A 16,092-nucleotide genomic window follows, 5' to 3' on the forward strand; every position below is an offset into this window, starting at 1 on the left:
TGTGTCGCCATAAGAGCAGGCAGGTAGCCGTGCATTCCAGGGTACGTGCTGGGAGCTTGCATGTGAACCCCTGCACACCTGGCCACAGAGAAGCCAACCATCTGCAGCAGAGCCATGTGGAGGCACAGCCTCTGCCCCCCAGCATCTTTGCTGCCAAACCCCAAGAAGTTGAAGGAGAGCCTACTTTCCCTGTAGCTGACCACCAGCTGCATACATTTGCTCTCAGCATGCACAGTCCATGCTTCCAGCAGGGCTATCAGGGAGCAGCCTTGTCCTTCACCCCCCTTCCTTGGGACATTTGCACTGCTAGTCTCTGCCTAACACCAGACCTAACACCACTCTGCCTAGCCACCAGACCATCATGGTCCATGCCCTGGAGAGAAGCCACACCATGCTCTCTTTGGATCTCTACTTGTTTGAATTCAAATTAAAGTGCTTTTAAGAGACTATAGTTCTTTCAGGGTTGACACAGCCACAGTTTGGAATGGAGGGTTTGCCCAGCTCGTGCAGTCAGATTCCCCATGTCCTGCTTGGGGAAATGGTGTTTGCCCCCTTGCTTGTCAACATCAGACCCATCTGGAGACAAGCAATAAGCTCTTAGGATAAGATAGGCTCTTTATTTTAGATCTCTAAAATAAGCTGCTGTTGGCCAGTACTCCCCTTTGTCAGAAACTCCTGTGAGACAGAGCTACACTCCGTGTCAAGGAGCTTAATATTTAATTGAACTTCTAAATCTTTGCTTGTTGACATAGTTACTTAAAGACAAATTGGAGAAACTCCATTGGAATTTGCTCCTGGTTCAGTGTTTATAGCACCATTGCTTCAGCTGGATTTCTCAGCTTCAAAGTAGAGTTTTTCAAACCACTGTGATCATCCTTACAAACAAAAAATGACAGCTCTCAGCATTCCTTTCTCCTCTCCCAATTGCCAATAAATGAATCTGCTTGGAAAGCACTACACGTGCAGCAGAAATTCACTGGATCCTTTCAAGATATGGCACAGAGAACTCTAGAAGCTGAGAGTGAATGTTTCATTAAATTGGATGTCCCGACATAGTCAGATGTTGAGTAGAAAAGTTTTTAACTCCTTGGCAGTGCAGGGAGAGGCAGTGCATGTGCTCTCCTAGAGAGACCATGTAGGAATTGGACCATGAGGAATCCTTTCACCAAAAATGGAAAAACGGCTAGCAAATTCTGGCACTATGAGTGGGTAACCTGGGATCTGGGCCACCTCAAGTCCAGCAAGATCTGTTTAGCCATGTTGCGCCTGGCTCATGCCTCCTCTTTCTCTTCAGGAGGCTGTCACACTGGTAAGGAGCTGGCTATGGTTTGGTGAGCTGTTCTGGCAGCTACAACCCACTCCTACTGGTGTCTTCCTCAGGGACCCTTCCTACTCCTCCTTTTTCAAATTCCTAAAATTTAGGTGCCATCTTTGCATGATTGCAGGGGGTCATGTGAGGACAGAAGGTTCACAGAGAAAGAGGTAGGTGGAAGCTGGTTGCCACCACCCTAATGTTTGCTCCCTGCTCCTGAGAGCACCCAGGAAGACCAAGCTGTAGCAAACATCCTGAGGGGCTCCCAGCCCTGGGAGCTGGGCTTGGAGCATAGCATACAGCCAGGAGCAGTTCCAATACTTCCCAGAGGCATTGGACATCCTGCACAGCTGATCAGCTGCTGTGCTGAGTGACTGTGAACATCCAGAGGTACTGGGAGAAGGGGAATAAGTAACCCTCCAGAGACAACCTACAGTGTGCACGGGCCAGAGGGGAGGGCAGTGGCATGTGGGCAGCTGCACACAATTGTTTGCATGGTCCTTCATGACTGCATGGGAGAAGTGTGGCAGATGTTATGACTGCCTTGCTGTTTAATAGCTGTCCCTCCTGCACACAATGTTCCCTTGCCATTTTCTGCACCTCAGGGAACTCAGTGCTTGCTTTCATGACTCAGATCTGGCTTTGTCCAACCCAAGGTCTTCCCAAACGCCAGAGTCAACCACCCATGTCTCACATTGCTTTGCCCATGGGAGGTACTGCAAGCCAAAAGAATGCAAGAGGAGCAGCTATTCCAATGCCTGGCATCCTCTGTACTTTAGGGGGGAAAAATGCTTCAGGAATCCTTTGTGATTCAGATGAGGAATTAAGTTGATGTGAAGCTGATTTATGCACACTGCTGCCCTGCATCTGCCCACAGCCATGGACCCAGTTACAGCAGCATGAGACAGTTTTACCTGATGAATCTCAACTTAGGTCACACCTCTGCAGATTTCCAGCCTTCCACTCCACATTTCTGCTCTCTGTCTTTGTCCTTCAGTGAGTGGGGGACTGCAAAGGGACTTCTTCTGGATGTTTGTCCTTCAAAGACAAGCTTTGTCCTTAACAGATATTATTTCAAATTGCTTTAGCTTCTATCTGCACACCTCAATTGCTTAGAAACTTGCAGGAGCTCTTCAAAGCCAAGCATGGAGTTAGACTCCAATCCAAGAATTTTTGAATGATGAGGTTCCTCAGATCCTTCTGTTGACACTCAAATATATGGCTCACATGGTTACTCAAATTGTTCTGCAGTCTCCATGCAAAGGTAAATTACACCATATAGCAGTGGGTGGGTTGTAAGATGAAATGTATAGTGGGAATTGCTTGGTCAGAGGAAATTCCACAAAATAACCTGTGCCTGGCCTCCATCCATCAGTACCTCCTACATCCTACTTCTAACCGCTCTCCACCTCTACCCCCAACCATACTTTGAGAGAGAGAGAGAGAAAGAGAGATAGATCTTGGACTGTAGGTCAGTGACTGGATTTAGCAAGAAACAGTTGCCACATATGCAAAACATTTAAAACATTGCAAAATAAAAGTGTTCGTGTCTCTGCTTACAAAAAGCTCCTGTCCATGCCACCTCTTGTCCCCAGGGTTTTGGGAACATACAGATATTGCCACAGTGATATCACTGGAGCTGTGCAGTCAATGCATGATGACAAAGGATAAAATATGGGTAGGGAACATCATCTATAAGCAAAACCGCAAGTAATACAAGCTAGCTGTAAAACAGGCTGCAAGCACCCTCCTAAGAATGAAAATTTTGCAATGTTCTGGTGGTCAGATTGCTAACTGATGCCCACCCACGTGTGCCTTGACCTGGGACACAAACACACAGGTGGCACTTCCAGATTCCAAGTCATGCAGAGCCAAACTAGTGCCTCTGGAGCAGCAATCTCATTAATGCCCAGACCAGGTAATTCACCCTCCATAACACAGGGCTGATGACACCAGTATAGACAGACTGGGGAAGTCCCATCTCAAGGAAGCTGTGAATGACACACTCCTGGGGGTGGCTTATGTGATGACTTTAAGGCAGAGATGGCCAAGCAACAGCCCCCAGGCTGGATCTGATATGCAGACAATTTATCTGCTTTCCCGGAAAGGCGAGTCTGTCCATGGGCTCATTACAAATGGCAGGGCATGGGGAGATGGAGGAGTGATTGCAAACCTGGGGCTAGACCAAGTCATATGAAGTGCCATGTAAATACAGCTGCAGTGGTTTGGGTCCTTAATACTTGAGAACTCAATGTGACAAGGAAACACTGCTTCTTCTGCACCAAAAAGACTACCGGGCAGCATGAAGTGCATCAAACAGGTCTGTGCTGGTCCTTGTGAAATAAAACATTGCTGCTTAGTGAATGGGAGGTCCTCAAGACACAGAGCACAGGACAATGTCAGGCAGTGTGGCAGACACACATCTCTCTATTGCAGTGCCTCCCACCCCCATACCCTTCCCTTGCAGGCACTCAGTTCCTCTCAAATCACCACAGGTTATGCCAGTGAAACATCCAGGGGACAACATAACAAGATAGATCAGACAGCTGATCTCAGATGAGGAAGCTCCATTTCTGGTCAAATTATTTTCAGTCTGGATGAGTTGCTGGTCTGGCTCCTCCTTCCAGAAGGAGAAGGGACATGAACGAGTGTGAAGAGGGAATAGATTTTCATGCTTCATGTACAGTAAGCATGCTCTTTCATCTGCCAACCTGTTTCCAAAGTGAATGAGCTATTTACCACCCTTGGGGTATTCTGTAATTTAAATGCAGAGAGCCCCTTCTCCCTGTTACACTTGTACAAAAATTCCTGCCACTGACCAGAACTTGCACTCCACACTGCACCGCTCCTCCGAGACAGAGAGGCTTTCTTGTCTGGAAAAAATTGCAAAGATGAGGGCAGACACTCCCCTCATGTTTGCTTCTCACCTGGGTGTGCTTCTGCATATGAACTCTCAGTCAGACAGGTATATGTACGTGAGCGTATGTTTATTAGCACTAAAAATGCATTTGTCAAAATCTCTAGAGTTAAAAAACAATCATTACATAATTACATTAAACAATTAAACAACTGATTCATCACTTAGAGGCTCACCAACAACACCTGAAACTCATCCCAGTCACTTAAGAAGGCAGAAGGTGACAAACAAAAGCAGCTCACAGAATGTCCTGGAGGTTAATGGCCCTGTGCTCTGTCCTGGTAAGGGAAGATACTTTCTGTTCCTGGCTGCTTACGTCTAAAAGCTGATGGCTTCTGGGCATTATCTGCTCTAAGCTGCTGCTGCTTTAAGGTGTTTTGATACAGAGATATTCTACACAAGCAACCCTTCAGGTCAGTGCTGTGTGATTAGGCACTCACCTGAGATGCCTGTGCTGCCTAACTTCAGTCCCTTTATGACAGTATATACTTAGACCTCATTTCTCCAATAATGCAGTTAAAAACAAACCTCTTCAGCAACCTTTGAAAAGCTTTGTTGGCACTTCCTTCTGCTTTGTGGGGTCTGTGATCATAATGAATGTGCAAAACACAAAAATGCTACCTAGCTCAATGCAACAATCTGCTCCAAGTCTCCTGAAAAGTGGAACAAACAGAAGTGGAATGAAGTTGGGGAAGCAAGTTTAACTTTGCCATCACCTGCTTTCCAAGTGGGTAGCCATGCAACACTAATACCTTCAAGAAAGAATTCTCTGGGTTCTTTCACAACACAAATATAAAGGGGAAAAATCACCACTGTGCTTTTATAAACTAATAGAAAGTGTCATGGCCTGTAGAGAGCACCAGTGTCACTGTAGGTCCATGGTAAAATAATTTGTCTAACATGGGTCTGTGGACGAGCATATGTGTTCCACTGGGACACAGCAATCAAAAGCTGCACTAACGAGGTAAAGACACTACTGCAGAAAGTTATACTAGCAAATCTCTGCTTGTAACATTCATGTACTGGTAGCTCTGCTTAGACAATATTGGTGCATACCTGCTAGGAGGACACCGCTGGCAGAGTAATCAAGGCACCTAGTCAATGCCACTAAGAACTGACCTCAGTCACCTGGGCTGGTAATGCTGCACCATGTGGTAGCACCCCATTGCTGACCACAGAGCCAGAGCTGGCATCAAGCAAGGGTCCTTCTCACAGTAGCCAGCACCCTCCTGCACCAGGGTGCACACTTATAGGGGCCAGTGTGCTGCAGCCATCGACAGACATCTGCATGCACATCCTTTGACACGAACAAGAAAGACAGCACAGCCACCAAAACGGATCCCTGCACCCCCAGCCAGCCATGTGATCAGGTAGAAAGTCTTTTTCAGAGGGACACTGGGGAAGAGGAAAGCACTGGTGGGGTGACTCCCTCCTGAGAGCTGATCTTACACTGTTGGCAATATTAAAGGCAAACAATGTTTCTGCCCAGGAAACAGGTGAGGACTATGTCAAATGCAAGAGAACATAATGCAAGCAAATGCAGTTCAAAATGCTTCACATGAGTGCACCACCATTCCCAACATGCATGGGCTGGGAACAGAAATGACCTGTGTGAGGCTTCACAGCCACCCCAGGCCCAGTCCTTACCCCAAACCATATGAGCCCAGTACTGAGCAGGGATGACCCACATTTTCTGCAGTCTGCGATCCCTGGAGGAACTGTGGCACCTGTACCACACTGACGGCTCCCCAGCCCCACACACTGGGGACTCCATTGTTCCCATGCTCCCGCTCAGCCACTCCACAACCTCTGCCCTTGTTGGTATCAATGCACACCAGGATCGAGCACGCATCGCCTGTGGGGGCCGTAACACCAGGCAGCACGGCTGCATCTTGGCATCCTGCTCAGAAGCAGAACTTGCCTTAAAGCCTCCTTACGGATTAAGAATTCCCAGCAGAGCATCCGCAGGACACTGGGGGCTGCTGGACTGGCGGCCCTGGAGCCCACCCACCCCTTTCCTCCCCAACCCGCCCAAGGAGCCAGCACCTCGGACCCAAGGGGGGCCACCCGAGCAGCTGGGATGTGCCAACTCCGGTGCCCTCCACACTGGAGGCAGCCGGCACCCCTCCCTCCCTCCCTCCAGTCGCGCCATGTCGCGACCACGGGGCGCTCGGAGCACGGCTCGCGGAGCTCGAGCAGCCCCATGCCCGCCGCAGCAGCGCCCATAGCGCGGCCCTCCCGCCCCGTCAGGGGCCGGGCGGCCTCGGGCCGCGCTCCAATGGGTGGCGGGGGGCCGGGCCGGGCGGCCCGCCCCTGCCCGCGCCTCCATAAGAGCGGAGAGCGGCGCCCCGCGCCCGGCGAGCTGAGGCGGCCGAGCGGGCGCTGCCGGAGCGTGGACCCTCTGCAGCCCCAGGTCGGTGCGTACCCGCGCGGGCAGACCCCGGGTCCCCGGGGCGGCGGCGGGGAGGCCGCGGCTCGGCTCGACGGGGCGGGGCGGCGCTGCGCCCGCCGGCCGCGGCGAAGGTGGGGGGTGCTCCGGGATCCTCGGTGGAAGCCGTCTGGGACGGGAGCAGGGAGCGGTGCTGCCCGCGGGAGCCTCGCCCTGAGCCGCGTGTCGCCTTGCAGGGACCCGGAGCCATGGCTGAGCACATGATGATGTCCGTGAGCCACGGCGGCGCCGGGCTGCAGAGCTACCGGATGGGTGTGAGTGGGCTGCAGGGACCACCGCAGCACGGGCAGCACGTGCTGAGGACGCTACCCGCAGCTGGTCAGATGATGCCGTACGGAGGGGCTGGAATGGATGGTGTGATGAGGCCGAGACCCAACCTCAGCGGACAGATGAACCACCACCAGATGCAGAATGCGATGATGTTCAACGGCCCGAGCCAGCAGCAGCAATACATGGGGCCAGTGGGCACTCAGCAGCTCATGGCTAGCATGCACCTACAAAAACTCAACACCCAGTACCAGGGTCACCCTCTGGGTATGAGCAACGGGCCCATGGCAGCTGGTGCTCAGCAGTACAGAGTGGGGCCAAGCCAGCACCCAGGCATGCAGCACATGCCCTCACCAGCGCTGACCTTGAATGTTATGGACACTGATCTCATAGATGAGGAGGTTTTGACGTCCCTTGTCCTGGAACTGGGGTTGGACCGGATTCAGGAGCTGCCAGAGCTGTTCTTGGGACAAAACGAGTTCGACTTCATTTCAGACTTTGTTAGCAAACAGCAACCTAGTGCCATCAGCTGTTGAGGGGTTTTGAGCTCCTCCTTGTGTCTTAGTGGTTTTGAGTTTGTTTATAACTTCCTTCTCCACCTGCCATCCTCCTCCCTTCCCATGCCTTGCCCTGTCCTGGATTCCTGACTTCCCCAAAGAGACAATCATCGGACACTGGCTTGCAATGGATTGCTTTTCTCTTCTGTGTGGTTTTTCATTTGGGAGTTCCTGGGGAGGGGGTGTGTACCCCAAACAGAACAGATCAAGAGCTCTTGCTGTAGAGCTGCCTCTAAATGGCTTTAACAGGATTTCTGGTTTAGTAGAAATAATGAACTTATGACTTGCCACAACTAGGCTTTGAGCACAGGAAGTGATGGGCAGCTGGCAACCCTGCTGGTAGCTGGATTTGCTGGAGGATTCTGTCATGCCAACAAAGTTAAAGGATCCCCTGAGAGAGGATTGTCTCCCTGCCTGGTGCATGGTTTGAAACAGTTTCCCCTTGCAAACATGGGTGGGGTTAGATATTTCTTGGGACTTCTTACTGTGACAGTAAAAAGGTCTTCAGTCTTGTCTGTTCAGCTCAGAAAGGGGGGTACTTCCCTTCCAGTAAGCTATTTTTCCTAACTGGCTGAGAAAAATAAACTATGCATTGGGGAAGGGTGTGCATAGGTGCCTGAATGTTCATTTCTGTGAGACTTCAGATCTCCAAACCCATATAGCTAATCAACTGTAAAATTTACTGAGTGTTTGGGCTGATTTAGGCATAAGGCTTAAAGCTGCAGTCTAGCTCCACTTTTTTTCCACCTCTGAAACCAAATAAAGACCATGCAACTGTATATTCCAAATATAATCTTATTTATTTTTTCCTATGATTATTTATTTGCAAAGGGCTCCTTTTGTTATTTGGCTTTGGGACCGCTGGGAATGATGCGCATGGAGAGTACTGCAGCTTTAAGATGCTGGCTTCAAAAAAAGAAAGCCTGGGATAGTTTTCAGGCTGCTCTTCAGGCAGTCACTTCAATGCAAGGTCTTTATGCTGAACGCACAGGGCCGTGTAAATCCAACACCCTTCTGAATGTGATAAAGATGACTTGATTCCTAATTCCCTTACTCAGAAAAGGTTAAATGTAAAAGCTAGTGGGGTTTTGTTTCCTCTGCTGTCTCTTGTTTCCAGGCACTGTGGAAAGCTCCTGTTAACTCCTAGTTGCTGCTGCCCCCTGCTGCTGACAGTTTCTAGCAGCTGTCACTCAACGACCAAGTGAGAATGTACAGATGAATTTGCAAATAAAAGCTGAAACATTTCCAGTGTGCATTTGTTCAGTGCTTGTCTCTGGCACAGGTGTAGTGTTGAGTACTGGGGAGAAGTGGTTTGTTTTCTTGTTTTTTGCTCTCATCTGTGGGCTGTGAATTCAGTTGCTAGTGTTCCCAACCTGACACCTAAGCTGTAAGGGTTGTTTGTAGTTTAATGCTTGAACTAAGTCAGTCCTTCAAGTGTGACTGGGAGGATGAGATGTGCTTCCTCTGTACTGAGGCTAGTTTCCCAATGTGGATGGTGGTTACCCTATCATGGTGGCTGCTGCTTGCAAGCTGTGCAGTCCTGTTCCTGCCTGATCCAAGGTGCCCAGACAAAAGGATGGTGACTCCTTATGCTTCTCTCAGACCAAGTGCAACTCTAACAGCTGGGTTGCAGCTATGCTGTTTTCTATACCACAAAGGCTCTGAAATTCAAGACAGCCTTTGGGATCTCTTATTCCTCCACAGCTGAGATCTTTCTTTTTAAAGGGTTGCTGACCAGTCTTCTTACAATTCAGGAATATTCCAGGGATATTCTACTGCCTTGTAGGGATGGGACAATGGATGGTGTTATTGAAACCAGATAACTTTGACCACACTTCAGACTGTCAGATTGCCTGTCACTGTCCCCTGGCCCTGTTCCTTGCACAGCTCAATAGCAAGTGTTAAAGTCCTGTCCTCTCCTTGTGCATAATCACCAAGTTTTTGGTGATTATGCCTGTGTAAGATGGAGAGCTGTCAAAAAGTAAATGGCAGGACTTGTGTTGCAGGTGCAGAGAGAACTGCTTGGGCTGTTTAAGACGAAGAAGAGTTTTGCTTTCTCTTCACAGAGTTTGCACAGAGGTTGTAGTTAAGTGGCTAGGAGTTGGTGACTGGTTTTATTCCTCAGAATGTTAATTTGGGGTTCAATAGCTCTAGGCTGTCGGGCGTAGTTGGGGGGCAAGCAGGCTGTGTGATATGCTATCATGGCCTGTAGTGTTACAGCTACAAAGCAGGGAACCGTATTCACCCCACAGCTGCAGGACTGTCAACTTCAGCATTCTGTGAAGTGGTTTCCCAGGAACAGGAACACATTTCTCTGTAAGAAGTATTTGGCATTTGATGCAATCTGGACAGAGGGACATGTCTGCATATCCTCTTGGCTCTGTCTCTACATCCTGTTGGAAGGCTGTGCAGTGCAATGTTGGTTTAAATCAGAGCGCAGGAGCTGAAACTACCAGAGATGCAGAGTGACTGTAGGGTCCCAGTCAGAATTGTATTGGGAATTTGTCCTAGCAAGCTCAGTTGAGTTTATGTCAATGCCAAGTTGTTTTGTTTTGTTTTTACAAATGCAGACTTCAGAGCAGGAATGAATTCCTCAAGTGTGTTACCTCTGCTTTTCCCCAAAATATAGTGCTATGGTCAGCCTGTGTGATTTCCTAGACAGCTCAAGCCAAAACCATGTATGGTTTCTGCTAGTGGTTTACTGCTAGGTATTTTCACTGGGGTATACTGGATGAGTCCAGTCATCACCTCCTTACCAATGCCTTCTTGGTTTAGGTGCAGTTTCAACTACGCTTCTTCATGCTGTCTACTTTGTATGCCTCGTGTTAGTCACACATGACCTGCTGCAGCAGTACGAAGTGCAGCTTGGGCTGCTCTATTCTCCTTCATCACCCTGCTTGACAGGGAAATCTGGCCATCCAGGTTTCCTGGCAGGGTGGCTGGCATGGCGCAGTGAGAAGTGCCAGGTGGCATAATGGGGAGACCCAGCTACCTGGGTCTGCAGACTAGTTTATTGAAGTCATTCGAGATTACCAAAAATGCATCTGTGCTCAACTCTGCCTTTCTCAACAAGCTGTCACTGACCTCTTCGTCCAGCAGGAGGGCAGCAGGGTGATGGTCCAAAGCACTGATGTCTGCAGGGGGCTGGCAGGCACCACAGAGCACTGCAAACCATTGCTGAATGACAGCACCAGTCAGTCTGGACAATGAGGACAAAAGTGGCCTCCATGCAGGATATGTTCTTCCAACCCAAAGATGACTCCTTGTATCATGTGTTTGTGTGCACAGAAAACAGGTGTGAAACACCTCTGATCCTGGCTGGACCCTCTGTTACAATCCAAATAGACTTTGTAATTATGCTCATGAAGCCTGGATCTTGAGGCAGCCTCTGGCAGTACATGAGCATGAAAGTACAGAAAGGCATATACATCCCTGTCTGACCACACATGTTCTCATGGTGACGGAGTTTGCTGATAATGCTTGGTGGTTCAGAGTAGCAGAGGACTGGAGAAGGATCTGCTAATAGTGACTGACTGGGCGACAGGATGAGCAATGACTGGTAAATATTAAATGATATGTGTAGAATTGATCTTTTTTGACTTCACACACAGTGCTGATCTCTTAAACTAACTAAAGTCCCTCAGGAAAAATCTTAGTGTTATAATGAATATTCCTATGAAAAAATCTTAGCATGCTGTTCAGCAGGAGACAGAAAAGCAACGGGAAGGCTGGAAGTCATTTCTCTCTATTAGGAGAGAAATAGAAAGAAGAATCAAACAATGAGTGTCCTACAGTATAAATACACAATTTAGCTGCATCCTGTGTACTGTCTGTACTAGTGAGTTGTCCCAAATGCTGGCCTTACTATCACAAAAAAAAAAAAAAAAAAAAAAAAAAAAAGATAACAAAGCTAGAGAAGCTGTAGAGAAAGGGAAAACACCTGAGGCAGATAAATGTTTCACAAAAAAAAAAAAAAGCCAAAAAATACACTGTGACTCTTCGGCTGGGAGGCAAAAGACTGTGTGGCAAAGTTTTATAGAACAAGTAACAGGGAAGGTGAGTGGGGAATGATTTTCACCAAGTGTAATGGAAGGTATTTGTTGATCTCTGCAAATTTAGGTAGTGGAGGCCAGGTTGACACCTGAGTGAGCAGAGGTATCTCTTCATGCAACATGTAGCTCAAACAGTAAAGCTCCTCCTGAAAGTGATTGGTTGGGTGGTGGGGGGAGAGGATGACACACGTTACATGAATTCTTTTGTATGATCAAAAACCCAGCTGACGGTTAAGAACTGTTAAGAGCAGAGTAGGAAGCTCCACAGAAGCCATCCCTGTATGTCTGCATGGATCACCTCCAACTTGGGCACCATGTGCTGTCCTCCTCCTACTGCCTCCCTGGCTTAGAGAGGGTGGAACTGGGAAAGGTTCAGAGAAGGGCAGCTCGGGTGTTCAGAGCTGTGGGGCAGCTTCTGTGTCAGGCCCGACTAACCAGAACTGTTCAGAAAGGATCTGAGAAGTGATGCTGTTGTTCACTCTTCTGCATGTGCAAGAAACAAGCATTAAAGGAGACCTGGCAAATCACAGGTCCAAAGCAAATTGAAGGAGGTGGGTTTTTCTACAGCACATAGTTGGGCTGTGGGACTCCCATCAACAGGACATTGCAGATATGCAAGGTTGCTGAGGGTTTGAGGCACAGCTGTCCAGCTTCCTGAAAAAGAAATCCACGGAGGGTTTGTAAGCACATTAAAAATGTCTCACTTAGGATGCTGCAAACAAGAGAGGGTTAAGAACTGGAAAACTGGCCAGGGCAGTGACACGTATGCTTGCCTTATGCCTGTGTTCTTCCAAAGCCATCCACTGAGAACAGTCTTGGAGGCAGGATATGAAACTAGACAGTGTTTTGCCTGACCCAGGATATCTCTTATGGCATAAGAGCACCTATCTCTTATGATAGGTGCTGAGACACGTGGCTTCAAACAGCAGATAGACAAAAAACTCAAGGAAAAAATCCACCTGAATAAAGGTCCTGGTTTTGATCCAGGATGTTTCTGAGCCACAGATCATTCAATGCCAGAGAGTGAAGGAGCACTGCAAGCCTGCCAGGCTTCCCTCTGCCCTAGGCACTGCTGTCAGATGCACCTCAAGGCAGTGCTGTGTACCCCAGGAACCTATGGTCTGACAAAGCCCAGTGTGTCACCCATCCGTGTGTGTATCATCCCTCACTGTCCATAACCAGAAATTTGGACATGGGCCAGAATTACACCACCAAAAAGAGACAATGTCCCATTTGCAGCCAAAAGAATTGAGGACTTAAGATGATAACTGCTGGGGAAGGCCAAGGCAAAAGTCCATCTAGCCCTGGAGAGGAAATTTGAAAAATTGGGTGATTGTACATGGTCCTTCTGATGCTCCCTCACAGGTTTTGGAAAGTAGTGGTCTGAGGAGCTCCTGAGGCACCCGTTACGTCTTTACCATGTTAAATACACAGCTGTGGACCTAACCACCTAAACATACATTCAGTTTTTAATTCATTGATGTTTTACTTCAGCAACATCTTTTGCCAATGAAATCTGCAAGGGAATTATGAAGGCGTAAGCAAGCTCTTGCTAAGATCTTTAAGCTCTGTAAGCTCCTCTTCATTTTAAACCTGCCACCAATTTATTTTGTTGGGTGCGCCCTAATTCCCAATCATTCCATAGTCATCTGCTGCACACCAATAATGATTTTATAGCTTCTTTGATGCTCCTTACACAGCCTCTTCTCATTCAATAATCACTTCATTATGTAGATTGTCACTACCACCTTTTTCTGTCCTGTCTAGTTTTACAGGATGGCATAAGAAACAGCAGTAGTTTAAACCGTAGATGCATCATGGATTTCTCCAATGCTAAAATTAGGTCTGGCTGTTCTATTTTTCATTCATCCATCAAAGAACCACATAAAGATTTAGACTGGAAGGGATCTTTGGAGGTCATGTTGTCTAATCTCCTGCTCCAGCCAGGACTGTCTTCACTAGATCAGATTTTTCAGGGCCTTATCCAGTCAAATATTGAAAACCTCGGAGGATGGGATTTCTCCAGACCCTTGTTTCAGTGCTGCACTGCTCTCATTTCTTTCCTGATTTCTTCCATTTCAAGTTGCTTGCAGGCTGGCACAAGCACTGACTATTTTCAGAGATCTGTATGCAGGGACTCCATATATCTCTCCCAGAGGATAATATCACATGTGTGATATTATCACATGTGTGATATCACATGTGCCTTTGCATGTACTGCTATGGTTCTCTCTCCTGTGAGCCGTACTGGCCTAGGAGATTGAGGAAGGCCACCTCTGCACATAAAAGACTAGTGTGATCGTTGCCCAAATGCTTGCATTCCTAAAAACTGCAACCAAGCACCATCCCTTCATTTTCCCACCATCTCAAATACTTTCCAGGGGTGTTCTTGATAGGGTCATTGTCCTATGTACACTACAACTGCCAACTTGTACAGACTGATGCCATCATGTCATAAGATGTTTTGCCCTCCTTGCTGCCCATGATCTGATATACTATTTCCTCCATGAGCCTCTTAACTATGAACCTTCCTCCCTGATCCCCTCCACCAAGGCCACATCAGTAGACATTGCTGTCTCCCTGTGAGATTCCAGACTGCTTCCATCATTTGACATGTATTAAAGGCACAAGCAATCATACACATGACATTCAGGGTGACACTGCCCTGAACTCAAGGCTGGGTTTTAGTTTTAGGGCTCTGTTTCTTCACCTTTCTCTTAAGCCTTGTATCTTTGAGTTTGCAATTGCCTCAGAAGTTTGGGGTGTAGAGTCTTATCTTCTCTTCTCCATACTGCCAGGCCTTCTAACCTTGGCGCTCACAGATTCTGCATCCCTCTCCCCTTAGAAAAAAAAAATGGTTGAATTTTCTTGATCTTAAAACAGCAGGAATAGGCTTTGCTCAGTTCCTCTGCAGCACAATCCTGGGGTCAGTTTGTTCCTACTAAAGACACACAGGACAAGAATACAATTTGCTCTTGAGACATCTTGACTTTGCTTGTGAGTCCTCTGGGCTATCAGAGGGGTGAAGAAGGAAGGAGATTTTGCAATTTTCCTCATCTTCTAACACTTCCAAAACACTTTTAGTAAGAAATATTCAGTCAAATATTGGCTACAAGAGAGAACTATCTCAGATATGGTTTTCTCCTCTAGCCATGCTGTAAATGTTACTAGTCAAGCATTCATGGCTCATAAAAAATAAAACCATAGTTATACCCAATATTATCCTGTTCAGTTTCCAAAACAAATTACAGCATTTGCCTCAAAGGATAAGCCGGGTGCTCAGGACACCCCTCACCCAAACAGCACCACACCTACAGGGTTTAATGCAATGCTCTGAACATTAGCTCCCATCCCATCTTATAGGTAAGTGCTTCCTCAGGTCCCAGCTCTCATCCCATGGTATATGGCAACAGAAAGAGGCAGGGAGATGCATCAGCTGCAGGGCTGGTGCATCCCAAGAAAGCCATTACTGTGTTTGGACAACACTTAGGCACCTGATCACTGCCTGTTCGCATAGGCTCCCTCACAATAACGTTGCCTCACTGCATTGTCAAGAAATAAGACTGATTTGGATGAAGGCAGCCAATTGCAAACACATGAGTAAGAGCCTCACAGCTGCCACAATGGGGCAGAATCACTGTGGCTTTATGTAGCATTGCAGCCTGACCCTTCAGGGGATCAAACATACCAGGGTAATTTGGTGCTTCTTTAATTCTGATTTGGTGCTTCTGCTTTTAGCAAACAGAAACTAGAGTTAGGCCTGCTTATGTGAATGCCAGAAACATTGGTGTTAACCCCTGCTCTGGATCCTCAAGTTACAAGCACCTGCCAATGAGGATATGTCTAAGAAGGATGGTGTTGCTTGCCTGAAAGAAGAAGAAGAAGAATCAATAATAAGAAGAAGAATCAATAACCTCTTCCAAGGCATTGATCAAAGCCAGTTCCCAAGTCCCTTAGCAGATCCAGAAGTCCTCTTTTGACATGTCCTGTATATATATATATATTATATATATATATTGACTGTATAGTCCACACACCACTGAACATCAGCTGTCTGCTGCTTGGTGCTGATGTTTGAAAGGAGGCTAAGAAGTCTCTGTTCCCACATCCCAACATGCTCCTTCCCTTATGCAGAGTGAGGAGCTAAGAGGAACTCACCGTCCTTACTCCTGATGCTGCTTAGTCAGTATATGAGAGAAGTGAAGCCACAGACTCTTTAGGCCTCTTGTCAAAGAGGCATGACAGATGAAACACATTGAATCAAGCTGACTATCCCTTTTCAAATTACTCTGGATCACCTCAGAAGTCCCACAGCTTTATTTGTAATTGAACTTGCTAAGCAGCAGTTTTGTATCAAGCTGAGGTTCCAGACCAGCTCACACTGAGCTGTGCACCTCAGAAAGAGAAACTAAGAGAGTTAAAGCTGGCCCAGTGCAATGACCTGAAGCACATTCCCGTCTCCAGCTATAGACATTGCTACTAACAAGTTATTTGCTCCAGTAGCTCCTTTTCCTTCTTACTTTGCAGTCTCTTTTCAG

At 47.6% G+C, this 16,092-nt stretch overlaps 1 protein-coding gene across 2 annotated transcripts; it reads left to right on the top strand.

Annotated features, from left to right (window-relative positions):
* The first annotated feature begins 6,534 nt into the window (after positions 1-6,534).
* Positions 6,535-8,753, top strand: CITED4 (Cbp/p300 interacting transactivator with Glu/Asp rich carboxy-terminal domain 4). 2 transcript variants are annotated; one of them, XM_084496856.1, is made up of 2 exons: positions 6,535-6,646; positions 6,855-8,753. In XM_084496856.1, exon 2 carries the CDS (start codon positions 6,867-6,869, stop codon positions 7,479-7,481), a length of 615 nt encoding a protein of 204 aa, XP_084352982.1. In that variant the 5' UTR covers positions 6,535-6,646; positions 6,855-6,866; the 3' UTR covers positions 7,482-8,753. The 2 variants fall into 2 exon arrangements, with proteins under 2 accessions (XP_084352982.1, XP_084352981.1); XM_084496855.1 differs by having other exon boundaries at positions 6,541-6,642.
* The last annotated feature ends 7,339 nt before the right edge of the window (positions 8,754-16,092 follow it).

The sequence above is a fragment of the Aythya ferina genome (assembly GCF_964211825.1).
Source record: "Aythya ferina genome assembly, chromosome: 24".
Lineage (NCBI taxonomy): Eukaryota > Metazoa > Chordata > Aves > Anseriformes > Anatidae > Aythya > Aythya ferina.

Excerpts from the sequence above, each read along its gene's own strand:
- CITED4 (XM_084496856.1), top strand. The coding sequence starts at position 6,867 with ATGGCTGAGCACATGATGATGTCCGTGAGCCACGGCGGCGCCGGGCTG.